This window comes from Betta splendens, chromosome 10, assembly GCF_900634795.4.
Source record: "Betta splendens chromosome 10, fBetSpl5.4, whole genome shotgun sequence".
In the NCBI taxonomy this organism is placed as follows: domain Eukaryota; kingdom Metazoa; phylum Chordata; class Actinopteri; order Anabantiformes; family Osphronemidae; genus Betta; species Betta splendens.
Window position 1 is genome coordinate 17785309 of NC_040890.2, and position 25220 is coordinate 17810528.

Sequence of the window (25220 nt, forward strand, 5' to 3'; positions counted from 1 at the left end):
AGTTCAGCGCTAAAGACACTTTGGCGTCTCTATTAGTGATTAAGTAATTAGCACTTGTTGTTGCCCTGTTTTACAGCAGGCAGTTTGATTTGTCACAGTACGAAGGCAAAGGTGTTACTAATACCATTAAACACGACTGGGCGGCATTCAGTTGTCACACTAAGCCGGCGTGACAGTAAGCCAGCACGCACAGAACCCGGACGCTCAGACCCATGTGACAGCCAGAAATAAACTTGAATTTTATTTTCCGGACCAGATTTTCCTGAGCCGGAACCTGAAGCTAAAACATCCAGACGTTTTACTGCACCGCTCACCGAAACCTGGGAACCGCAGCATCCTGATGTGGGTCTGACTCTGAAATGGAGCTGAAGGTCCAGACAAAACGAGGTTAAACAGTCCGACCTTTACTGCAGAAACACTAGTGGTTCTGGCTGATTTCAGCAGGTTCAGTGATGTACGTGATCAACTCTGTGACTAATGGCTTCATGCGTAGCCACAGAGTGAGCTCACACAGAGCACGCCGCTATAAAATGCTGCGGCCCTCGGCCGTCTGCGAACTGAGCAGCGATTGTGTGCTGTCACGGGTCCTTTTAAAAGCAAATCCAGTAAAGTGCTAAACAACAAAGACAAGCGAATGCGGCCATTATTCACAAACAGCAGAGGACACTAAAAGTGCCCGGGTGGAGGAGCTCTCATTGTGGTTTGTGCAGGGTGAGGGAGGTTAAAACTAACCAGCAGAGTGGAGTAAAATGCAGAATAAAGGCAAAATATGTAAAGCAGGTACTTTAAAAAATGCTTAGAAGCTTTTTTTTGACAACAGTGTAGGTAAAAATTGGAATTTGTTCCCATTTAGCCTCGTGTGACGGTCGCATTGTATTTACTCACTGGAATGTTTCTGATGTGGGATTTGTGGGTCATGAAGCACTCAGAGGGGTCAGAGGTCAGAGGGGAGATCATGTAAGCAAGAGGTTTGTGGACTTTATTTTCACATGACACCGACATAATGATGAACGGCCCGTAGGTTTAGGTTCTGCTTGTTCTCAGCACTCGTGCTGAAAAGGCATAAAATGAGCCAAAGGCAGGTTGTATTCAGCGCCGGAGCTTGATGTTATTACACAGGATGAATCACAGTCAGACTCTGGCTCGGTACCAAGATCAGAAAATCATTATGTTGCTCTTCTAGTTTTTATGTCGAGCTTTACTGAATTCATCATTATAGTCGTTGGTGTGTTATGACTACGGGTAATAGACTGCAGCTACTGTACTACCTGGAGAGAACCGGGGCGGACCCAGGGACAACACAACTCCCCATAAAACACGATCGAACCCAACAATAAGTCCCTCATAGATGTGCATTAAACCACTGTTAGCTCCACTTAGACCAAATCAAACCTTACGCGGTTACAGCAGCTAATCAGTGCTGCTGCTGCGGCTGCACAGCTAATGACGCCTTCACAGGCACGTCAGCTCCAGACTCCTTCCTCAGCCTTCTGCTTGTGCGGCCACACTCCAGCATGCAGACAGCTTCCCCTGCACATTACCCAGCGTGAGCCCCAGTGTTTGTTTTCCATTTACAGAAGCGGAGCTCAAACACTGGACTGAGGAGAGAATATGAAGAAGGACTTCATCACCTTTAGAGAAGTGGGTTTCTTGGTAAAAATAGATGAACACGACCCACTGGTGGTTTTAATGTGGGCACTAACACTAATTGATAGACGTGCAGTCGTTAGGCCGACTCCAGGCCCGGTACCGCTCGGCGCCGACCAGCTCAGTTGCTCGTCTGACTCTGACAGGAAGTTGCAGGACGCTTCTCGCAGGTCGGAGCCACACATAATTACGGCGTGTTCCTCGGTAGCCCGCTCAGCCCTGGAGGACAGACGGGCCGGGTCAGCCTCACTGACTCCCATCACGCTCTCTGTAGGAAACGCGTGTGTGCGTCTGCAGACAATGGGAAGACAGGTGGGGAGGGAAGGCATAATACCGTTGTTTACAACACTGGAAAAGTATGTATTTGTCTCGCTCACACCTGCTCTCGGCGTGTGTGGCTGTCGGTGTGTGTGTGAATGTCAAACTAGACAAACCAAGCATTTATTCCCCATTGCAGACCTGTGTGTCATATCTAGGTGGATGTGACAGATCGGGGGCTTCACCACAGTGACAGAGGAGGCGAGGGCATCTTGCATGTTTTATTCATGGGAGCCGGGATGTCTCGTTGGCACGCTGCTTTGGCACAGCACAGAAAAATAATGGGAAGCCGTAGCTCAGTCCTGTGTCATCAGCATCACAGTCTTACAGCAGCATCTAGTGCTCAGTGTATGAAAAGTTAATGCGTGGGAGGAAGTTTTCCACCTCATCTCAAAGTGTTTCAAACTGCTCCAAGATTTTTTATTACCAAAGTAGAAAAGGGAAGATTTTCTTTCTTTGTGTTCCAAGCGTGTACAGCTTGTGATGTGATTCCAGTCGACTAAAGCTAAAGAGATGAAAGATGATTCACATTGTATCTGCTGAATGATGAAAGAGTCAAGTCACAATAAAATTCTTGACTGTTCTTGTACTGTACGTATGTAAGGAGACAGTTTTAGAAAAGACAAGGCTTAAATTCCAGAGGTGTTCCTCCGAATGCTGTCCTGCGTCCGTTTGCGGTCTCGGTCAATGTCTCAGCGAGGTTCCATCTCCATGCAGCCGTGTTCGCGGTCCGGGGTGAGCCCTGTCGTCTGGCTTCTCAGATGCAGCACACGACGGGGTTTGGTGATATATTATTCATGTGTGCTGCCTCAGGACAGCAGCTTCACACAGCCACAAAACAAAGCCTTCAGGAATTACTTTTGTTAGAACGGCCAAGCATCCAGTTTGAGACGTTTCGCATCTGAGTTTGTTTCAGCTTTTTCACATTTGAATAAAAACTGTTGTGCAAAATAGAGAAAATGACATTTGACTCCTTGTGGTAAAATAATCCACCGCAGTAACAGTAAGTGCTGAAGGCATCCACAACAATGTGCTGTGATATAGATTCGCCGTATGGATCAAACATTTGGAGTCGTCCCTTTAATAGCTTTTTTTAAGAGCATATATTAAGGTATTTTAATAGTTTTATATAAATTTTAGTGTTTAGTGGTTATGTAGTGGTTTGCATCATGAAGTTTAAAACTGCACTAATCGAACCACCTGCCTACTTTAGTGGCTTTGAACAGAGCCTGTTTGTTCTGATGTGCGGCTCCGCTGTCATCACGCTTGTTCCCAGATGCAGCTGTTTCAGCAAACAAGCTTTAATAAGCCTATTATCCACTTCCTGTCCACCACTAAACTGCAGACGCACAGACTCGGTGACGAGCCGCTGAATATATTGAAGCATTTAACAGGGGAAGAGCCAAACAGTTCGTCCCCCAGGAGCCGTTGAAGAGCAGCTCGTGGCCAAGAGGGGAGTGAAAACTGCTCCAACACCCATTTGGCCTTAAACAGTGTCCAAATTAATCGTAACGTTGCTGTATATTCTCTGGGATGTTTAAGTACACGACTATTTTCTTACACAATCTGTCATCATAATAACGTTATGCAGCACTAACCTGCCAGTATTGGGTTTATAGCTTGTATCACTGCTCTCAGGTGGTCAGAACTGCAGCTTTAATTTTGCTAGATTTATGCATTTGTGTTGTAGCAAACACTGTTTTGTTTTTTTTGTTTTTTTAACAATGAACACCTAAAATACACAGTTTTGGGTTTGACAATTATGTTGATTCTGTGTAGTGGGATGTGCATAATAACCAAATAAAAGCATATGAAGTAAGAAAAGGTGTTAAAAACTGTATAATATACAACCAATGTAAATACATGTAAATTTTATGAGTAGCAAAATGTGGAATAATCTACTGTACAGCTGGCTGCTCTATTAAATTATGTTTTTCAGAGAAAACAAACGAAACTGGACCTTATTTACAGTTTTTTCACCGTTCACATTGTAAGCTGTTGTAATTTCCGACGGTCTGTGAATGCAGCATGGAGGCAACCTGTTGCACAACCGGAGGAACGCCTCCTCTTCCTCCCTCCTCCTCTTCCTCCGGCCCGTGCGTGTCGTCTGAAGCGCCGCCGCCGCCGCTCGGTCACTCTCCGCGAGGCGCGCGTCAGAGCAGAAACATGGCGGCGAACCGGGTCATCGTCTACGGCGGGAAAGGCGCCCTGGGCTCCAAGTGTGTGCAGCACTTCAGGTCCCAAGGCTGGGTGAGTGCGTCGCTAACGTCCGCATGGCCGCGGACGCGTCACGCGCCTAACGCCGACCTGTCGTCCACAGTGGGTCGCCAGCATCGACATGGCCGCGAACGACGAGGCGAGCGAGAACGTGATCGTGAAGATGAGCGAGTGCTTCGCCGAGCAGGCGGGACAGGTGAGCGGCGGGCGATGGGCGGCGTGACCCACGTGTCTGGCGTTTCCCTGCGTCCGTGAATGTCTCACCGCAGCTGGAGTCCTGGAGCCCTGGTTGTGGCCGCGGCTCGTATAAAACATGCATTCACGCATTTTATTTACAGCGTTTGGTGTTGTTATGCTACACGAGGGAAGGCTAATGCTACGTTCACGACACCCTCGAAAATATTGGAAGTGTGGTTTCTTCAAACACACTTTTCCTGGGCTGTGATTTTTAATTAAGATGACGTCCGTGTGTTGACATAATTTCATGTATGAGCAAGTAGTGACAGCTGTCATCACTATGGTTGCATCATGAGTAAAAATATGCTTAAATTCTGTCTTTCAGAAGTTCGGAAAAATGTGGACATTTTAATTATTCTAATTAAATGACGTCTCATGACTGTAAAGGGAAATATTTGAATTAATCATGAAATAATTCTACATGTAATTTTCCCATTTCATTCTGGTAAGAATAGGTTTCTATTTTTAAAATCCATAATTTCAGGTCCTCCTGGTCCTTGGGGGGGGGGTCATGTGCCCCTCCCCTGCAGCCTCCGCTTATTCAGGATCAATTAGTTCATTAGTCATCACTTATTTTACTGTTCAGGCACATAAACATTCATTAATGTCAGTTCGTTGACTTAATATTTTCCACCTGGTGTGAGATCTAAATGAAGAGGGCGTGTTGTTTGTGCATGTTTGTCCTCTGGGTTCATATGAAACCGAGTGGACGCTTCTCTCCCCTTCTGCCAGGTGACGTCAGACGTGTCCCGGTTGCTGGGGGAACAGAAAGTGGACGCCATCTTGTGCGTGGCAGGAGGATGGGCCGGTGGAAGCTGCAGCTCCAAAGGTCAGGATTCAGCCTTTTGTTTGTTCTAGCATTAATCATCAGCTATTTTTTTTCTCCCAGCAGCAATTTTTACGCATAAATGAATTGTGCCAGTTTTACAAGTGTGACTGAATTCAAAGGCCGCTTCAGTAGCTTCCCCTTAATTATAAACATAGTTTTGTTGAATTATTTATAAGTTTGTGTTTTAAAATATCACAAATTACAACTAAAATGTGACTTTGAAGTTTATACCCTGTGGTGATCTTTGTTCTGTTTACTGGACATGTTTTACCAGTAGAATTAAAAAAGTAAAGCAGTATTTGTTTTTTAAGAGACTCGAGTCATTAACTACTTTACTGATGTCCTTGTTCTCATCGTGCATTACTACTAAAAATAATAACCCCTTGTGGCAGATTTATATAAAAACGCAGACCTGATGTGGAAGCAGAGCGTGTGGACCTCCACCATCTCCAGCCACCTCGCTGCTCTGCACCTGAAACCCGGCGGGCTGTTGACGCTGGCTGGGGCCAAAGCAGCGCTTTCAGGCACCGGAGGTACGACCGGGCTGTGTTTGCCGTCAATGACCCGCTGTCAGGGACACATGCACACGTCTGTGCTGTGGGGCTCTGACAGCTCAAATAATGCACAGCGGGGGCTTCGGCCGGGAATCGACGTGCTGATCAGAGGCACGGGGCCTCTCACACAGCTCAAAATGATGAGGAGGGAAAACGTGTCGATAAAATGGATCCCAGAAACAAAACAAGTGTAAATACAGAATAGCTGATGAGACTGTGAGGCTGCAGAGTCAGACTCGTAAGTGAAAAGCCGGTCATTTGATTTCCACTGTGGCCCCGAGCTCTGTCCTTTAGCGATAGACTCGATGTAAGTAAAGCCATTTTAGAACAAATAAGCAGGCAAACGTTTAAAAGAGATTGTTTTTTAAAGTAGATATTGTCTGAAAATCCAACATAATAATGTTACCAGTTAGTGTTAATAAATGAAATGATCTTGAAATTTTAGATTAGATCATTAGAGATTTTTCTTTTGTGCGTTAAGCGTAATCTGTAGTTTTGGTCTAGAATCCTGTGAAACAATTAGTAATAGATGATAACTAATGACTCTGGAGTTGGTCGTGTTTGCTTTTGTTTCTACGAGATCCAAACTGTTCTTAAACATTATCCGGCGCAGGTAATTAATTGCCTGCGTCGTTATTTGCAGTCTGGATCCACGGTGAGTCGCAGTAGGCGGCTCATGTGGCGGCGGCGCAGCTCGTCGGCCGCCGCCGAGGCTTTGGTGCGGAGCCATGTGACGTCTGCGCCCCCGGATCCGAGCCAACCATGTGATGGGCCGAGGTCCAATTCCCCACAGAACCCTGGCTGGGAGTGGGCTCAGAGCCTCTCGTGCTCGTCGGCCGCTGGCTTAGTGGGGGAATGACTCAGCAGTTGTGGCTGCGCGCACATTATCCTCGCGGGCAAAGTGCATTAGGTTCAGCCAAACAGAGGGAGGCAGCTCGGATCCATTGTTCTCGTTGTGGCTGAGCTTCTGCAGGACTGGCTGCTTTAGCAAATGTCTTTTAGTCACGAAAGCCGCGTTTTGTTGCAAAAACCACTTTCTTCTTTGTGGTCCAGTAAATCCTGGGTTGAGAGCTGCTCGTGGTCGCCCTTTGTTCTGTTTCATCAAACAAAGTGATTGGGGGGAAAGGATAATAAGCAGGATCTGGGCCATCTGTGCAGTGGAAACAGATTAGTTTGAGGAACTCTACTGACTTTGATGGTTGTTGCTTGTTCCTAATGAACAAGTTTACTGATGAAAACCAATAAGTGGGTGTGAGACAACACAATGCCCATCAGCTGTGAACATGTGGAGTCAGCCGATCAGAGCTGTGTTGTTTCAGGCCGTTGCGTGTCCCGTCCTGACGCTTCCCTTGTATTAGACACGCCGCCGCCCCTCGCTCCCATTGGTCGGGTCTTTGTTAGCCTGTCATGAGACTGGTTTTGCCCGGGATCAGCGGATGCTCGGCATTCTTTGGAAAGCCAGGGTAGATGCTTGGAGGAGGCACATCTGTTTCCATGAAGCTACAAAACATTCCTCAAAGCCGTTAAAGACTGGGTTCACGTCCAATTTTATTTTAAACGTATTTTGCAAAAACTACCACAAAATGTCTATACACAGATGGTTAAAGGTGGTCCCTGAACGCATCACGCATGTGATACATTGGATGATGTGTGGATTCTTAGTGTTGTGTGTGTGTGTGTGTGTGTGTGTGTGTGTGTGTGTGTGTGTGTGTGTGTGTGTGTGTGTGTGTGTGTGTGTGTGTGTGTGTGTGTGTGTGTGTGTGTGTGTGTGTGTGTGTGTGTGTGTGTGTGTGTGTGTGTGTGTGAGATCCGCAGGCATGGTGGGCTACGGCATGGCCAAAGCTGCCGTCCACCAGCTGTGTCAGAGTCTGGCAGCTAAAAACAGTGGAATGCCGTCAGGAGCCGCGGCCGTGGCCATTCTACCGTAAGTACTGCACCGCACTGAGGTTCTGTAGGACGCACACACTGAACAACAGGCGGCAGACAAGCGCATGCAGCTCCCAGGCATCACGTCAACATGTGAAGCCTCACATGGTAGAAAGGATCTAGCGGAGCCACGCGTCGTGCTTCAGGCTCTTTCACCAACAGTGAGGGATTTCTGCCTGTGCACCTGTTCTGTTTGAGGTGAGCGACACCCACGGGCCCCGTCGCCTCGCCGTGCTTAAAGGCAGCGTTATCCTGAGAGGCCAGCAGCGGGGTTTCCTCTGGTCCTGTTTCACCAGCAACGCTGCCTCTCCAGGTGTCGCATCTGTTCAGCGTTGGCTCCATGACTTGCATTTCTAGCCTGCACAGTGATTTCAGCACGTGTGCCTGAATACATTGGGTCAATGCATGCAACAGTAACAGCAGGGTTGTACTTAGCTCTGAGCTGTTGTCTGTCTAGTAACAAAGCAAACAGATGCTAGAGACTTCCTTGTAATGCACACAAGCCCCGTGTGCTCTGTTATCTGTGCTGCAGCCTGCCGGCGCTGCGTTTCTGCCTCCCAGACGAGGTCGAGCTCTCGCCCTGATTGTCATCTGGCTTCTTTTGACAGGGTTACCTTGGATACGCCGATGAACAGGAAGTTCATGCCTGACGCAGACTTCAGTTCCTGGACGCCGCTGGAGTACATCGCAGAGTGAGTGCTACAGGGAGTAATGTCTGTTATGGGTGGAATGAAATAAGCCTGGGAGGAAAAAAGGCGTTCATGGATCCTAGAAATGACATAAATACTATAAATTGAGTTAATTCAATTAAGGAGTTTAATGGCACAATACAAACAAAATGTAATGCTATTTCACACTGAAGACTTTCCTTTTCTCAGCCTCCCACTGAGAATTAGGACCCTTTGAATGTGTGAACATGATGTAATGGTTCCAGTCATTTCCCGTCCCACTGTGACGCCGTAGAGGGAGTGCAGGTGCCCCTGTCTTCTACACGCCTGTGATCACAGGTGGCCCCCTGCTGAGGCTGAAGCATCATTTGCATTCTTCCCTATTAAGACACATGTCGACAAGGTTTTGTTTCTGGTTGTGCAGCTTTGGTGCAAAAACCCCACTTTGATTCTGAATGAGTAACATTGTAAACACACGTTCTCCTTTAATGCCTTGGATCACACAGACTATCGGGACGTATTAACGTGATTGGAAGCACCTGGGGAAAATGTGCAGCGTGATATGAGAATACAACAACTGCATACGAGCAAATTATTCATTATATGAAATCTGAGGTTTGTTAATTAAAATGTATCCTAAAGATCAAATTTATACTGCAATATGTCTTCAGTTTGTTTTCTAATAATTTCTAATAATTCTTTCACTTGATTTATTGTTGGGGGTGAATCTAGATACTGCAAATATGAATAGACTGAAGGGACACTGGGTGCATTAGGCCCACATTTTCTACAGTGTTTACTGTCCACATAGTCCAGGGGAGATTAGATGGGATTAAATCCAGTTTGATAATCCCTGAGGAAACAGATGAGGGTCTGAGGACACAAATAGAACCCGTCTGGGTGCTGGGAAGCGGAAGGAGGGTGCAGTTAGTTGTTTTTGTTAGCGCTTTGCAAAAGGACAAATGTTTGTGCATCAAACTTGAACGTATCTCGTTTATTTGGTCAAAGTGGTGAATTTGTGCAGCACGTTCTGCTTCCACCAGGTTGATGCTGTAGTGACATCGCTCCTTGTTCACATGGCAGATCATTAACTGTCTTCTGCCTTTGTTGATGTATTCATTACATACACAACATTCATACTCGAGTGCTGGCAGACATGTGGTTCTTCTTCATAACCAGGTAGCTCACATTATTAAATCAGCTAAACTAAAATCTAATTTTAGCCAATTAACAAAAAAGAAAAGCCAATTCCAATCACTGCTCTTATTTCTGCAGAATGTTTTTCAACTGGGCCTCTGGTGTGGACCGGCCGGCATCAGGAAGCCTGATGAAGATAGAGACCTCCGCAGGTGAAACCCAGGCTGTGTCCGCTTTGTAGGGAGCAGAGTGGAGCTGCGGAGCCGGAGACGGGGGTTCGAAGACCAATGGAAGCGGAGACGGAGAAGTGAAATGATTGAAACCAGAGGAGGATTTAGTGAAAAAAGTCGGAGGGTGTAGAGGTGGGAAAGAGATTGTGACAGTGAGCAGCTGAGTCAAATAAGGAGGTGGAGGTGAGGCGGCCGGACGGGTTTGTTTGTGACTGGTGAGGATGAGGAGGATGAGGAAGGCCGGCTTTCTTTGCCAAGGTGGCACCACAGCACCATCTAGCTGTAGATCTGCAGCTACAATCAGACTGGAAGTAGTGAAGCTGATTCTGTGTCACCATTTCATGCCATTCGTCTCACTCCGTAGCTGCAGCTGTTTTCTGTGACATCTGTGCAGGTCGACGCTCTACAGCGAGTCTTACGTGATGTGTGGCGTCTGTAGATCTGTTAGTTTGTGCTGTGTAGAGTCTGTGAAGGGCCTAGACGCTGAAGAAAAGCCGCTGTCTTCTCTGAAACGGACAAATCGCTTTAAAATGCAGTGGCCTTATTCTCCGTTTGTTCCATTCAAGTGTCCTTGGTGTCTGTGGTTGAGGGGAGGTCTGCTCTTCCTGTCGTCGTTTGTTGTAACTGTGTCAAAGTCACAATAAAATGATAAAATAACAACAAATCGATTCAAGGTGGGAATTTATTGGAAAGGACTTCCACTGCTCAGTCTGTGTGCATGTGCATCGATGCAGCGTTGAATTGAGTGGGAACGGTTTGATCTGCTTAAAAACAAGTCGCAAGCAAACCTATGCAAAGAAAATGTATAATTTTATAGTCCAATATTCAAAATCAGAGTCTGTCAAAGATTTAATGGGCTATAATTCTGGAACCGTGCTCTAAACTCAGTACCTGCAATTTTCCTTAGTGATGACAATGCTTGTGTTTACAATGTTTTGCTAATATGATATAAAACAATAATGAACCAGAAATTGATCAAATGTGTTGCTGTCCTTCATATTTGCCACCACTAGATGGCGCTGTGCCATAAAGTCCCACTGCTTCACTCCAACTGTGATTCACAAGTTAAGAGGAGGCGGTAACGCTGTATAAAACATCTAAATTACTGTATTTTGTGCCCCTTCCTGCACGGAGGTGACTGCTGAGCATCCAGGCCTGTCGTGGCAAATGCAAATCTCCACGGCAACGGCATCTGGGAGGACGTTCATTTAAAAGTTGGATTATGACAAATACTGTAGATTATTTTCCAGCCTCGTCCGTGCTGGTTCAAAGTGTTGTTGCTCACCCATTCTTTGTAAACAACCCCCCCCCGTCTGTGGACTACAATGCATATGAATGGGGCGCGGGCCGAGCTGCTGGGCTGAGTCTTAAACTCCTATTTCTCCCGTCTGGCCACAGTTCCTGGAGACTATATGGCTGTTGACAAGCGCACTGCAATAAATCACCATGCTGAGGATTAATAGGAAAGAGCAAAGCGCCCCAGCTCACTGTAGCTGATATGTATTTATTCTAGGTGGCGTGGCAATTCATCTCCCCGCGTATGTGCCTGTGTGTGTGCGTGAGGGCCCGGGGCGAATTCAACACGTCTATGCATACATTACCTCCCTTGATGCCAGCACTATAGAGTGATTGCCCATGGGGATCGAGTCAATGTTTATCACAGAAAGCGTTTCAGCTGATCAAAGATTACCGCTGAGACGGAGCATGTTGTTCCTGTTTCAGCTGGGCCAGATAAGTTGTCACCCGGCGCCACAGACGCTGTTGTTTTTGTTCACTTTACACCTATGCGCAGCAAATTATTAGAATGTCACAGGTGCAGCGGCGTGCTAAGGAGAATTTATCTGGGCTGCTTTAGAGATGCGCTGCTTTAACAGCTGATGGCGAGAGCGGAGATACAGGATGACTGATGTGCTTTTAAATGAACAACAAGCAGAGCTATTAAAGGTCAACGGGGGCAGATGAGCCACCGGGTCAGTGGGACATGAACTGGAGATCCGCTTCAATCGCAGTGGCTTTCAATTACATTGAATAATTTGTTCTCAAGAAAAAAAAAATCTTCACTACTTTAATACAAGAATTATAATCGACCATAAAACTAATTCTCAAGCATTTGTCTCGCGTCCTGAACTTTGAATCTTTTACGTAAACATCACATTCAGCTATTGTTGGAACTAAGATTTGCTGCTATGATTTTTGGATCAAGTTGGGTTAATGCTGTTAACGTGTTTCTGTGCAGTTTAGATGTGCACAAACCGTGACCTAAGGAATGACCATACAAAAGCCACATTGTAGGATTTAATGCAATTCATGAACTGACGCCGAATGGACTCCACCAAACGTCATGAAGGAACAGTTGCTGTGGTTCAACATCAGCCACACGCTACACACGTTACTGGTTCGTTTCCTGTTTCCAATCGGCTTCAGTTTCCCTCCAAACACAACAATAAATTAAGTTATAAGTAATTAATGAAAGCGTTGAGGTTAAATCTTGTCAGACATAAAGTTGTGATTTACAACACACTCAACACTTGTCCTCATCTTTTACCTGAGAGTGTCAGAAAAGAACCGGGTTCAGTTTAACGCGCAGAAGGAACGGCGCTAATTTGAGGTCAAGCGAGCTCACAGCCTCTCGTCTACATATATTCTCCACCTGTAGATAAGAAAACCAGCTTCAAAATAAAAGCATAAGCTGATATCAAAGGGTTAATAAAAGCCAAGGCAGCGGCCCTGACCGCTCTAAAGAGCTGTTTATGTTGATTCTGTACAACAGGCAGCGGTGGTGCTGATTTCCCCCTGCATGCTCTATAATAGATGATACACACACACACACACACAGAACCTGTGAGCGCATTAGTTTTATTGACACTGGATTGAAGCTTTCAAGCACAGGTTGTCTAAGTGATTCATTGTGCGAAGCAGGGACAAGAGCAGTGTCCAGTCCGGCTCGCATGAAAAGCCCTGGAGGTGAATTTCCTGATTAAAGCCTTCGCTCCCCACCCCCACGAACACGCACGGTGTGTGTGTGTGTGTGTGTGTGTGTGTGTGTGTGTGTGTGTGTGTGTGTGTGTGTGTGTGTGTGTGTGTGTGTGTGTGTGTGTGTGTGTGTGCGCGCACATGCTGGTCCTGTGTGCGCTACATCAACAAACAGCATCCACATTATGCAGGTTTTAAGCAAAGCATGAGTTTTTTTAAATCAAGACATTGTTGTTTTTTCTTGTGAAGACGTGTGTGATTTCTACATGTCAGCTTTTAAATGCTCCAACGTGCATGTGCGTAGTTTGTCAGTGAGCATCATATCCGTGCGTCTGTGTGTTGGCTGCAGGGGTTCCGCCTGCGATGGCGCGGCGCCATGTGGAAGCCATTGAGCCCTGCAGCAGCGGTGAACATGGACGTGAGGCCAGATGGTAGTGGTTAGCCCTTGGCTGCTCCGCGTAACCTGACCTGCAGGGGAGGACCCCTCTGCCTCCCGAGGACCAGCCGCCACATGTGTTGCGTGAGAGTAAGTCGCCCAAAACCCAGGAACCGCCCCTCGGCTTCCTGGCTCAGCGTTCTCATGGCCAGAGACGTTTTATTTGAAGCGAGGATCTAAAACAACAAACTAGAAACGGGATCAGACAGTAGTTCAGAGACAGGATCATGGAGGATCCTGGAGTCTGTTATTAAGAACTGGACTCCTGGGTTCAACCTGCACAGAGTAGGTGCACTAGCACTTCATACTGTGGCCACCATTACAAATAATCCTAAAATGCATCAGCACTGAACAAAGCAGACGTTTAGTCAAGGTAATGTTTGAGCAGCTTTGAAAAATTAGGATCTTTTATGCAAAGCAAAAATCTTATTCTTATGAAAATTTAATTTGGTAAATGAAGTTAAGGAAACCAAAGGCAATTTAAAGCATCATAATAATTATCTAATATGTTAAATATAACAAGTTGTGAGAGGCCACTATTCATAAAAACACATTTATTTTCTCATGTAATTTAATGATTAGGATCTTGCATATAAAACGCAGAGTCAGCGATTGAACTATCCACACAGGTGTCCAATCATCTGCAACAACTGGTTTAATGTTGACTGCTTTTGTTTGTTTTGGGATAAGAAAATAGTAGAACTCAGGTAATGTATAATACATCCTGGCATAAATCCACATTCAAAGCAGACAGAAGCCAGCGCAGGAGGCATTGGAAGGTAAAAGCTTATGTAAAGACCTTCTGAAAACTTAAAGCAAGATAAACAGGCTCACATTAAATATTCATTTATTGCATCAGCAATTGCAATAAGAGAATAAAAAACACCTTTAATCTAATACTTTCAAACTGTAGATTCACAGTTATACAGTATTTGTACCTAAAGACATGGTTGAGCTTGTTCATCCACTGAGTTTTCATAAGCAAAATGTGAGATGAAGCTCCATCTCCCAGTGAGCAGAAAAAGACATGATTGCAGTAAACACGCGCCCTTTAATCGCCAGTCGATGTCTGTTAAGCGACTACATATACAGAGTCAATAACTGCACACAACAAAGGCTGATGTTGTTTTCTCTGGAGACAGTCTGCGGCTTGGGTTGAACCCCGCTCGGCCTCTAGATGGCACTAAGTCATAAGTCAACCAGAGCCACAGCAGCATAATTAAAATTTGACTGATAAGTTTTTGATTTAATTAAATGGCCCTTAAGCCGGCGCCTCCCCGTTCGGGTCGACGCGGGTTAAAATGTGTGTTTTTAACAAACAGCATCAGCTCTGGTGCGTCTCTTAAGATCAAGGCGGCTCGAGACGGTGCTCAACATCTGCTTAGCGAGAGGTGAGCCGCTGCCTGAAAAATCCATGCCGATGAATAAATGATGGGCCGATGGAGGAGACCTGCGCCGATCTTCCGCCTTCGGAATCGCAGCCTCTGAAAAACAACTCCGAACGAGGGAGAACCTGAGAAAAGTGGAGAGGTTTTCTGGCATTTTAATGACTTGGATCTGTGATGAGGCTGAAGTCGTGGGGAAGCGTGTTTCCCGGCCTGTCAGGGAAACACGCACGGGGCCTGACAGCAGCTGCAGCTTTGCACACTTTACACCCAAGCCCTTCTATAAATATATACGTAGCTGTGTTCAGTCTGAGTTGTGTTCATGTGCATCAGAATGCTCGGTGGCAAAACTACTTTTACAGGGATGTTATTTTACTGCGTGAAAGTTAGAGTTGAAGCCGAATCTTCAGGGTTGGAGCAGGTTTATGATGCGATTTCTGCCTTAAATAGGTTTTTGTCCCAATTGTTTTCGTGCTTTGTCTGTTTGCATGCTTCCAGGGCCGCTGCAGGCGTCATTTACTTATTTATTTTTTGCTCCCGTCATTATCACTGGGACGACACATCCTCAGCAGAGTAAAACTATTTCTGCCTATTTATCACTCACACTTGATCAATGACTGCTCGCTGCTGTTCTCGGGTTGGGTTTTGATGTTGGGCGGCGACTAAACAAGAGCAGCCGTTCGTGTGCGGTGCCTCATCATATTCTCAATATGTTCATTTGAATTGAAATGATATTTTTACCGCTATGTGTTTTCCTAAAAGTCACAGTCATCAGGAAAGGTCCAGTCTTTCTCCTTGAAGACATTTCAACCTTACACGGTTTTGCTCGTCTCTACTCTTTAAGACCTCAGCAGCTGCTGGGGGAAGTGCCCTTCACCATCTTCAGCAGTGTTTTCCTCTTAAACACATGGCTATAGGTTTATGGAAAACGTAATAGATTCTGTGTACGATTGCTTCATTTGCAAAGCCATTGGGGAGGAGGAGCTGGAGTCTGGACCGGGTCGGGTTATTGTGTTTGTGTCATCACTCCTTCGGTTGTGTTGTATTGTTGGTGATCTACTTGCAGCTTCCTGTCCTCGTAAGTGATGAGTGACGGCAGGCGGCCATTAAAGGTAACACTCTTGTTACTGTGCCGGCTGAGGGGGGAGGGGTGGGGGAGGAGTGGGGGTGTGAAGGGCCGGCATGGCGTCACACCTGTCACTTCTTGGACCAGTACAGCCTGACTGTGTTTTGTTCCTGGGCCGTTTGTGAATCCCAGATCAGCGGAGGACGTAAACAGGTTCAGCGTTCGTAGGGAATCTCCTTCAACATATCACCAGTCAGTCAGGGGGAATTTTTAACAACGTCTCCCCCCGAGAGGCTCATGTGAACCTGCCCTCCCACTACTTTACTCTGCATTCATGCTTTGGAAACTTTAACTCCATCACTGAGTTTTGAGGTCTCAGCATGTTTCCTAACTTTAGTTCAGTAATCAAAAAATACATGTACAACAAGAAGTACAACTAGAAAATAAGCTTTTTTTTCTCCAACTGTGATTTTTATCGGCAAACAAGTGCAGAATATATTATATGCTGAATTATGCACATATTAGATATGCAGGTAGGAGAAGGGAATCTGCATTTTTAATTTACATACTGTAAACTGGGACGGACGGACCGGCGGCTTCCTCCTCCTGCTGTCATTGCGTCCGTGCTGCATCACAGCATCACCCTCCTGGTTCCAGCGGTCTCACAGCTCCTTGGCTGCTATTTAGAGCTTCCATTTCCCCTGTAGCTTCTAATAGACGTCGGCCAGCGGCAGCCTCGCTATGTTAAACTCTGCAGTTGATTACGGTCTGCAAAAAAAAAAGAGCTGTTTATTTGTAGAGTTTCACGTAGGAGTTCCTTAAATGCTTTGATGCTGTAACTACTGTAATTAAAATGAGTTTGGTTCTTTAGTTTAGCACGTATGAGAAGCGGTGGAGCCCAGTTTAAACCTCCATTGCAGTGAATCAGACTCACGCTGATGTTGATGCCGAGGCGGCAGAAGATGCGCCTGTTGACGTTCAGGAGGAGTCAGCGTCTCAGTGTCCAGGCCTAAGAGTTGGACTGAAGGAACGGTAAAAATACAATCACCCTAAAATTGCTCTTGAGTACTTGTACTTTGCTGCTCCCTGTTTGTCCACCGCTAAAAGAATCCTAGCGTCTGAGTAAATTGCCTCTGAGCTGAAACATCAAACAGCCCGTGGGCCTGTGGACGTGGGTGGATGCCACAGACAGCAGTCAGTCAAATCCAGGTCAGTGGTGGTGGGGGTGGGAGCGGTGTAGGTGGGGGGGGGGTACTTTCCCCCGGACCAACGATTGACAGTTTCTACACAAGCAGCAGGATCTGACCAAGATAAGCCTCTTGGGAGTCATTGGGCGCTCTCTCCCAGGGCGGATTACGCCGACACACACTCTCCTCCCTCGCTGCCTGTTTGTGCACATCTGCCTAAACGCCCGTCTGTCGGCCTCTGTGTCCGCCTCCTCCCGGGACGGCGCCTCGGACGCAGTAACGGGTCCGACTGATCCAAGTGTGGGGATTTTCTGGTTCCTCTGAGTTAAGGTTTTTGTGGAAACACAGTCTCCTCGGTGCCCCCCACCCCTCTACACATCTGGTTCTCATTTACATCCTGGGTCTAAGTTCAGTAAAGGGGGGGGGGGGGGGGGGGGGTGTTGGAAGGCGATGGAGGTTCTCCAGTTCCTCTTTCGTTATATGTAAAGACTTTGTTCCCCTGAACGCGAATTATAAACTTTGAAGTCTTGTCTCACTTGGTTCACAACAAATGAGCGTGGCTTTTACAGAATGACAGTTAATCTGAGGCCTTTTTTTACACAGTAATTACACATCTGCAGCCTGGAACCCTGGCATTTTCAAGTAATTATCAAATAGTGACCATAAGACTAGTTGTTAATCAAACAATGGCAGAGTTACGGCTGCAGCAGTTCCAAACGCTAGCATCAGTACAGGATCGTACTTCCGAGCTCACAGCAGCTACGTCTTATTAGAGCATGTGGCTGATTCCTTGAAATGAACTGCATAATGAATGAAGTCAGATATTTGTTCACTGGATTTGTATATTGAACCTTTTAAATAGGATAAGCAGAAATTCAACCCGCAGCAACAGGATAAAGGTCATCGTTCTAAAACCGTTATATAATATATCTTAAAACGGGAGCCATAAAATGCCATCAGTAATGAATTACAGCCTGAACATAAAATGTTAAATTTCTAAATATCTGATATTGTGTGGAAGTGTCACGTTCAGACATCTGACCCAGAATTGTGATTACATCAGATCAGTGGTGTGTGGCTCGCTCTGACGCAAGCTGCTGCAACGGACTGAGCCTCTGTGAACCAGGACAATGCTGCTTTTACTGCAGCTACACTGGGAAGGTGGCATTAACAGATCCCATAGACACCGTTGTGGGGTTTCTTTTTGTGTGAAAGTCATCCAAGACTTTCACAGGTTTATTATCCGCATGTAGAAATGAGGAAAGTGAGCTGAGCTGGTGGCTGCTGTGTGCCTTTGTCGGCATCAGGACCACCGAGTCGGCGCCAGCAGCAGAACCTGTGCTGCATGGATTCAAGGGAGACAGTTGGCATCAGCCATAATATTCAACTTTTCCATTCGTCTCCAGGAACTTTAGGGTGATGTGTCTGCACAGCTGCCGGCTTCGCTTTACGACGACAGCATCTCTCCACAATATGTCACCGTAGTCGCCACCGAGGCTCAGCATTAAAACTGCGTGAAACAGCTTCCGTTAAGACGCAAACCCTCCTATGCTGTGGGCGCTGGGTGCATTTTAGTCACTGCTTCAGCGTCAGCATGTAAACAATTCACTTGTTAAGGACCCTGTGACCACACAAAGGCGTTTTCTGTTCCTAAATGAGGGGCTTCTTTGAATCACGACTTTAAAGGAGCCCCATCCTTCATTATTCATGTTAATTTATGCAACAGAATACCCAACTAATACAATTTTGGAATATATAAGTGTGCCTGCGTCCGGAGTAATGAGATATGCCAATAATAATATGTAAATTTGGTGAATTATTGAATAGGCATGACTGAGGATTTCTTATTAGTTTGCGTGTTTATCTCCAAAAATCCATCAATTTTTCAGAGTGTTTCTCAGGCCCCATCCAATAAGTAAATCCAATCAAACACTGAAATCAATAATTCAGGTGTTTATGTGTTGTAGTGTGCATGTAGCAGTGTGTAGTACAGTAGATGTGCCTCCCTTACATTTACAGTCAAACTTTGATGGTAATGACACCAGTTCCACCATGAGAAACTCATGACGAAGCTGAAATCAATACAGTTTATCAGCGTCTCGCAGTCGATTATGGCTGAGTCCCTGTTTTAATTACTGTGGCTCATCATCAGCTGTTGCTCAAATATTGTACAGTACATTGCTGAATTTATGTGAGCTGTACACTACAGCAGCCGGGGCTGATTTGGCCAATTATAATGAATAGAATGAAATAACATACAGTAGAAAGCGGTGCCATATGTGTTTTTATTTATTTCCTTATTCCTTCTCCGTTCCCCTGCCTCATTTGCAATGATTATGTTATCAGGGCAGCCAGGCAAAAGGGTGGAGCAACCATAATTTCAGCGCGGGATTAGGCAGAAATAACGAGGTCACCAAGTTACAGTTGCCATGGCAACGACACATCCAAGAACACAGGATGCCATTGCTTCAAAAAATATATATATAAGAAACAGGGCTGAGGATTTTTCCTCTCTCTCTCTCTCTCTCTCTCTCTCCCTCCCTTTTTCATACCCCTCCCTCTAATTTCTCTCCCGTCCTCTCCCTTTTTTATTTATTTCAGGCGGTGAGGAGCGGAGGGGGGGCAGTTCACTTTCACTCCCCCTGCTTTTCCAGAGCCTTTTGTTTCTGAACATATTCAGAATAATAAATTCAGTGCCGAGCGCATTTGCATCTTTCTGGTATTCATATTTAGTGGGAGGTCTGCTTGGTCTCATTTTGACGTGGCTGTACCCGCTCATTAGAGAATACCCCTCCTCACCCTCCTCACCCCTAAAACCCCCGTGCCTCCCACGTGCCCGAAAAAATCAAACCTCTAAGTTGTGTTCCAGGGGAGAACTATGAGAGGTGATCAAAGTCAGGAGAAGTTGAGACGGAGGAAGCGGTGCTTCCTTTTTAGAGGGGAAACCATTTATCTGGTGCACTGGCTTAAGCATTGATTGCTATTGATCTTGCCAGAAGCTTTGGGCTTCTATTCAAACAGATATTCGCTCCCGTGTTACACCTGGATGCTGGTAAGACCAAAGCCCAGCAAACTCTCAGCCAATGCAGGGTCCCGGAGTCCGCGGGCCCGGAGATAGAACCTGCCCCGGCCTTATTGATTGTCCTTGGGATTGTGTCAATTACACAAACCCTGAAGAAAGGCCATTGTGTGGGGACTGTAGATGATAGAAGATGGACGCGTGGACAGATGGATTAAAGACCGGGCCGCGATGTGTGGGTCCGCTTGGCTGTGGCCGGTCCTCCCAGCGAGCACACGGCTGCTGAGGAACATGCGGTTCCTCTTCCTGGACCCAAACGGGTGCAGTTTTGAGCCTCTGAACCAGCCTGAGCCTGCAGCCGGGCTCAGTCTGCTCTGTACATGTACGAGTCTGCTCCGATCTGACGACCATAAGGTTCAGCTTTGGTCTCCGGATCATGAAACCTGCTTCCAGCCTTTAAACGTGGTTCGGGTCCGACTGTGGCGGAGGATCCAGCTCGGAACGTATGCAGCTGGTTACTGCTTCAGTGCTGGTGACCTCTCTGCTCAGTCCTCTCACAGAACAGTCTGCTGTGGGCACATTTACACACAAGTCTCATTCCTTCAGTTTCTTAATGATGAATAAACTCTTCTCCAAGGGAAATTCATTGACTTGGAAATTACCTTGTATCCGTCCTGACTTTGGCTTTTTAATAACATTTCCACTGAGTTGCTTGAAGTGTTCTTTTGACTCAGTGATGTAGTTTTTATTGACCATGGTTCTAATTTTGTGAAGTCTCCTACTGAGTAATTGAAGCTTTTGTACTTTGTCTCTCTTTATTCTCTCTCATGCAGTAAGACACTGAACAATAAATAAACAATAAGAAACTATCAAGGAACCAGAAATACTGATGTAAGACAAGTAAGGCTGAAAAACACCACATTTATTAGTATAAACTGTAAAAGGAAACGTTAACATGTTTTACAAGCCATTCATCAAATAAGGTTTTTTTAACATTGCGCTTTAAATGAATTTATGTGTTTTTTATGTGTTTTTTATTAATGGTAGCATTTATTAATTTGGTAGTATTAATAATTATAGGACAATGACCCGGGTTGTCTCGAAGTTGTATTTGAGAATTCCAGTTCTTTCTGCTGATGTTCAGTGTCGTACAGTGGTTGTTACAGTAGCAGCTTCTTCACAGTAGCAGAAGCCTCAGCGACAGTCAGCGCGTGTTTGTACTTGGACTGTAGTTTTAGCTGAGGAGCTGGAGCAGCGCCATTTATTATAGCTCACATCCATTCACATCATGAATTATCAATGGCTTCAGGATCGGGTTTGGTGCGATGTTTGTCAAACTGTAAATGACAACAAGCCACAATTTTGTGTAGCAGAACCGTCTTTATCTCATTTTTATAGAAGTTAAATAATGGGGTGAGATTCATACAGTGTGATTAAGTGTGTGCAGGGAAACGCAGCATCACCAGGAGTAAAACTCAGTCAGAGCTTTAGACCCGACCACACCTCAGCCCACGGACACAAAGACCGGCAGATCCTGGATCTGCCTCACTGCAGTCACAGCGGCTTCACTTCTAATGATGGACCTCACCGAACGGCCGAGGACCGGCCTGTGGACGGCGCTGGGTCCAGTGCTGAGTCCGGTGCTGAGTCGGGTGCTTAGTCCGGTAGTAAGTCCGGCGGTGGGTCCGGTCCTGGGTCCGGTGCTGGGTCCGGCGCTGGGTCCGGTGCTGAGTTTGGTGCTGGGTCCGGTGCTGAGTTTGGTGCTGGGTCCGGTGCTGAGTTTGGTGCTGGGTCCGGTGCTGGGTCCGGTGGTGGGTCCGGTGCTGGATCTGGCGCTGGGTCCGGTGGTGGGTCCGGTGCTGAGTCCGGTGCTTAGTCCGGTAGTAGGTCCGGCGTTGAGTCCGGTGCTGAGTCCGGTGCTTAGTCCGGTAGTAAGTCCGGCGGTGGGTCCGGTCCTGGGTCCGGTGGTGGGTCCGGTGCTGGATCTGGCGCTGGGTCCGGTGGTGGGTCCGGTGCTGGATCTGGCGCTGGGTCCGGTGGTGGGTCCGGTGCTGGATCTAGCGCTGGGTCCGGCGCTGGGTCCGGTGCTGAGTCGGGTGCTTAGTCCGGTAGTAAGTCCGGCGGTGGGTCCGGTCCTGGGTCCGGCGGTGGGTCCGGAGCTGGGTCCGGTGCTGGGTCCGGCGCTGGGTCCGGCGCTGGGTCCGGCGCTGGGTCCGGCGCTGGGTCCGGTGCTGAGTTTGGTGCTGGGTCCGGTAGTAGGTCCAGCGTTGAGTCCGGTGCTGAGTCCGGTGCTGAGTTCGGTGCTTAGTCCGGTAGTAGGTCCAGCGTTGAGTCCGGTGCTGAGTCCGGTGCTGAGTCCGGTGCTGAGTTCGGCGCTGGGTCCGGTGCTGGGTCCGGCGGTGGGTCCGGCGGTGGGTCCGGCGCTGAGTTTGGTGCTGGGTCCGGCGGTGGGTCCGGTGCTGGGTCCGGTCCAGAACCCCCATCACCATCATGCTCCTGCCTCCACTCCCCTCCAGTCTGCCTCCTAAAACCCTCCATTTATTCAGCACTGAAGCTGTACCATAAACTTTTCTTTCCCTGCCCACTCTTTCTTTTTACTCCCCGGCAGTTTAAAATTGATCCTTGAGACTAAATGGAGCGGCTTTAAATACATGCGTGGATTTAATTTGAATTAGGACCAGCGCAGTGTGATTTTCTGTTTTGTGTGAATAGCAGAGGAACATTCATTGTGTTTGGTTTCTGGAATATTCTCGGTGCCTCACATCAGGTAGCAGAAAGAGATGGGCTGTGTGTGTGCGTGTGTGCGTGTGTGTGTGTGTGTGTGTGTCTGTGTGTGTGTTCATACATGCGTGCGTGCGTGCGTGCGTATGTGTGTGTGTGTGTGTGTGTGTGTGTGTGTGTGTTCATACATGCGTGCGTGCATGCGTGTGTGTGTGTGTGTGTGTGTGTGTGTGTGTGTGTTCATACATGCGTGCGTGCATGCGTGTGTGTGTGTGTGTGTGTGTGTGTGTGTGTGTGTGTGTGTGTGTGTGTGTGTGTGTGTGTGTGCAGGCGCATGTGCGAGCCTGCTGCCATGCCTACGAGATGGGGGATGGTAGCAGCACAGCCAGCTATTTTTCTTTCTTTCTCTCCTGAACATCAAGTTTGGTTTCTCATCAGCCTCGTCCTCCACAGAAGACGGCTGCTGGTTGAGGATGCGATGAGGAACTACGCTGATAAAGAAACAGATACATGATTATTGATTAACTCCATGAAGATGTGTGACAATACATTTAATTGGGAAATATGAGATGAAAAGACCTATTAGTGCACAAATACAGATGTGAGTCATACAGGTGTATGAAAGTTTGGGATGTGCAGATGTTTTGTGCTTCTTGCTAGTTTTAATTGACAGGTGTGTTGATTAGCTCACGTGAACCACACAGATGTTTCATTCTTTAAAAACAAACAGACAGAGCAGCACATATTCTGCTCTTTATTTGTATTCGCCCACTGCTATGAGGCAGTTGTTGCCTGTTGTCTCCCGTGTTGTCTCTCTCTTGAATGTTCTTCATTCGTTGATTGCTGGAAATCTCTTAAACACTTTGAGGCAAAGCAGAGATTTCAACCCTGCAGCTCATGGTTTTAGGTTGATTTTGCTCAAAGTGCTGCGTTGAGGCTCGGATCGTTACTTTCCACCAGCTGGTGATTCAGTTTGGACGACAGAATCATTTCTACATTGTTAAAACTCTGGACCTCTAATAGGTTTGATGCTGATAAATGGGAAGAAGCAGAAGCTCTCCACACATTGACTCGACTCCTGACGCTGCTGGAGGAAAAATACACAAAAACATTCATTGCTTTTTAGTGGTTGGCTTCACAGAACTTGTTCAGAAGAAACAACTGTGTTGAATAAATGGCAGCTGATAAATCTGCGAACACTATTATGATGCCAGTGAGTGAAAAGCGGATTTGAGTCTAATCTACAATTGACATTGTTGGAATGAATTTATTAAAACTGCAGCACCGACGGTGTTAACACTTATCACAGCTCCAGTGTTTGTGTAACTCCGTCTTCATCAGACTTCATTTAACACTTTCAGATTGTTCTGAACAGTCTCCAGATTCAATCCGCTGTCTGAATGAATAATCAACACTCACACTAATTGCCACTGAACAATCACCTCTAATAAAACGCGTGCAGGGAGGAAACTCAGGGAGGCGCTTCACAACAACAACTACTACTCTCCTATTTTTTCGCCTGGGAAAAGTTGGGAGCGGAGTGGTTGTGGTGCGATGCCGCAGAGCCGGGCTAATGAGCCGGCCGGAACATTTGTGCCACAGTGTGACGGCAAACCCACACGGACGCGCCTGCGTGTCCCGCCGCCAGCAGGCCGCTGTGTAACAGGCCGCTCCTATTTGCTGCTCATGTGATCGCTAACAAGCGTCTCCTGATGTCGCCCACTGCTGCTCGCAGGCCGGCTCATTAGGAGCACGGGCGCTGACCTCCACGCGACCTCTGCGCGCCCGCGTTCGGCACCACCGGCGGCCGCAGGACGCGACCGAGGGGCTCCCTCTCAGCGCCTGGCAGCGGACGCGGCTGCACCGCTAAGAAAATATATCCAAAACATCTGCAGCAGAGTGAGCGGAGGGAGGCGAGGGGAAGGAGGTTGACAGTGGGGGGGGGGGGGGGGGGGGGGTCTGAGGGATGGGGAGATGTGGGGGGGGGGGCAGAGATGTGGGGGCGGCAGGCAGCAGAAGTACGTCTGCGCTGCAAAATCTGACGAGGACTTTTGAAAGGCTGAATCCCAGAGAGAGGAGCTGCTGCTGCTGCTGCTGCTCTACAAACAGCCGGTGCTGAGACAGGCTGGAGGTGGTCCGCGCCAGAGAAGAAGAATAATGATCATGATAACCTCTGTGTGCCGTATACCTGGCAAAGCGTGCAGATGGGAAATATTTACAATGCAAAAAAGTGGTGCCCTGTTTCATATGTAAAGTCTTTGAAATGCTGTTATTGTGTAAACGCAGCCTTGGCTGCAGAGTTTCATGGAGAAACGCTGGTTGAAGGTTGCAGTTTGCAGTGTGTGTATGTGTGCGTGTCTGTGTGTGTATGTGTCTGTGTGTGTGTGTCTCTAAATGGTTTTCTTTTTTTTTCTCTTTTTTTTTTGCTCCACCATTTTCACAATTTTTTCCACCACTGTCACGGTGTGTTTGTGGGTGGAGAATAACATTTAGTCTGAAAAAAAATCTCATTTACAATTAGGGTGTGTGTCTCCACATTACGTCCCATTTCACCCCCTTTATGAATATTATTTCTGTGGATTATATTTCCTTGTTGTAGGCAAGAAGGGGGTAGAGGAAAATAAGGATTGTCATGTTTATGATTAGGTCCGAACCGAGCTGAACCCAGCC

General features: G+C 46.9%; 1 protein-coding gene across 1 annotated transcript; it reads left to right on the top strand.

The window, feature by feature from the left end:
* The first annotated feature begins 4025 nt into the window (after positions 1-4025).
* On the top strand, positions 4026-10427 carry qdpra (quinoid dihydropteridine reductase a). Its single transcript, XM_029165462.3, has 7 exons — positions 4026-4215; positions 4286-4378; positions 5152-5248; positions 5641-5781; positions 7618-7726; positions 8337-8420; positions 9672-10427. The coding sequence occupies exons 1-7, from the start codon at positions 4132-4134 to the stop codon at positions 9772-9774; spliced, it is 711 nt and encodes a 236-aa protein (XP_029021295.1). The 5' UTR covers positions 4026-4131; the 3' UTR covers positions 9775-10427.
* Positions 10428-25220: the final 14793 nt, after the last annotated feature.

What these genes read in the sequence shown, in the direction of transcription:
- qdpra (XM_029165462.3), top strand. Translation starts at nt 4,132, where the DNA reads ATGGCGGCGAACCGGGTCATCGTCTACGGCGGGAAAGGCGCCCTGGGC. An exon ending in TGGAAGCTGCAGCTCCAAAG is followed by an intron (nt 5,249 to 5,640) that starts GTCAGGATTCAG and finishes CCCTTGTGGCAG; the next exon opens with ATTTATATAAAAACGCAGAC. An exon ending in CCGCTGGAGTACATCGCAGA is followed by an intron (nt 8,421 to 9,671) that starts GTGAGTGCTACA and finishes TTATTTCTGCAG; the next exon opens with AATGTTTTTCAACTGGGCCT.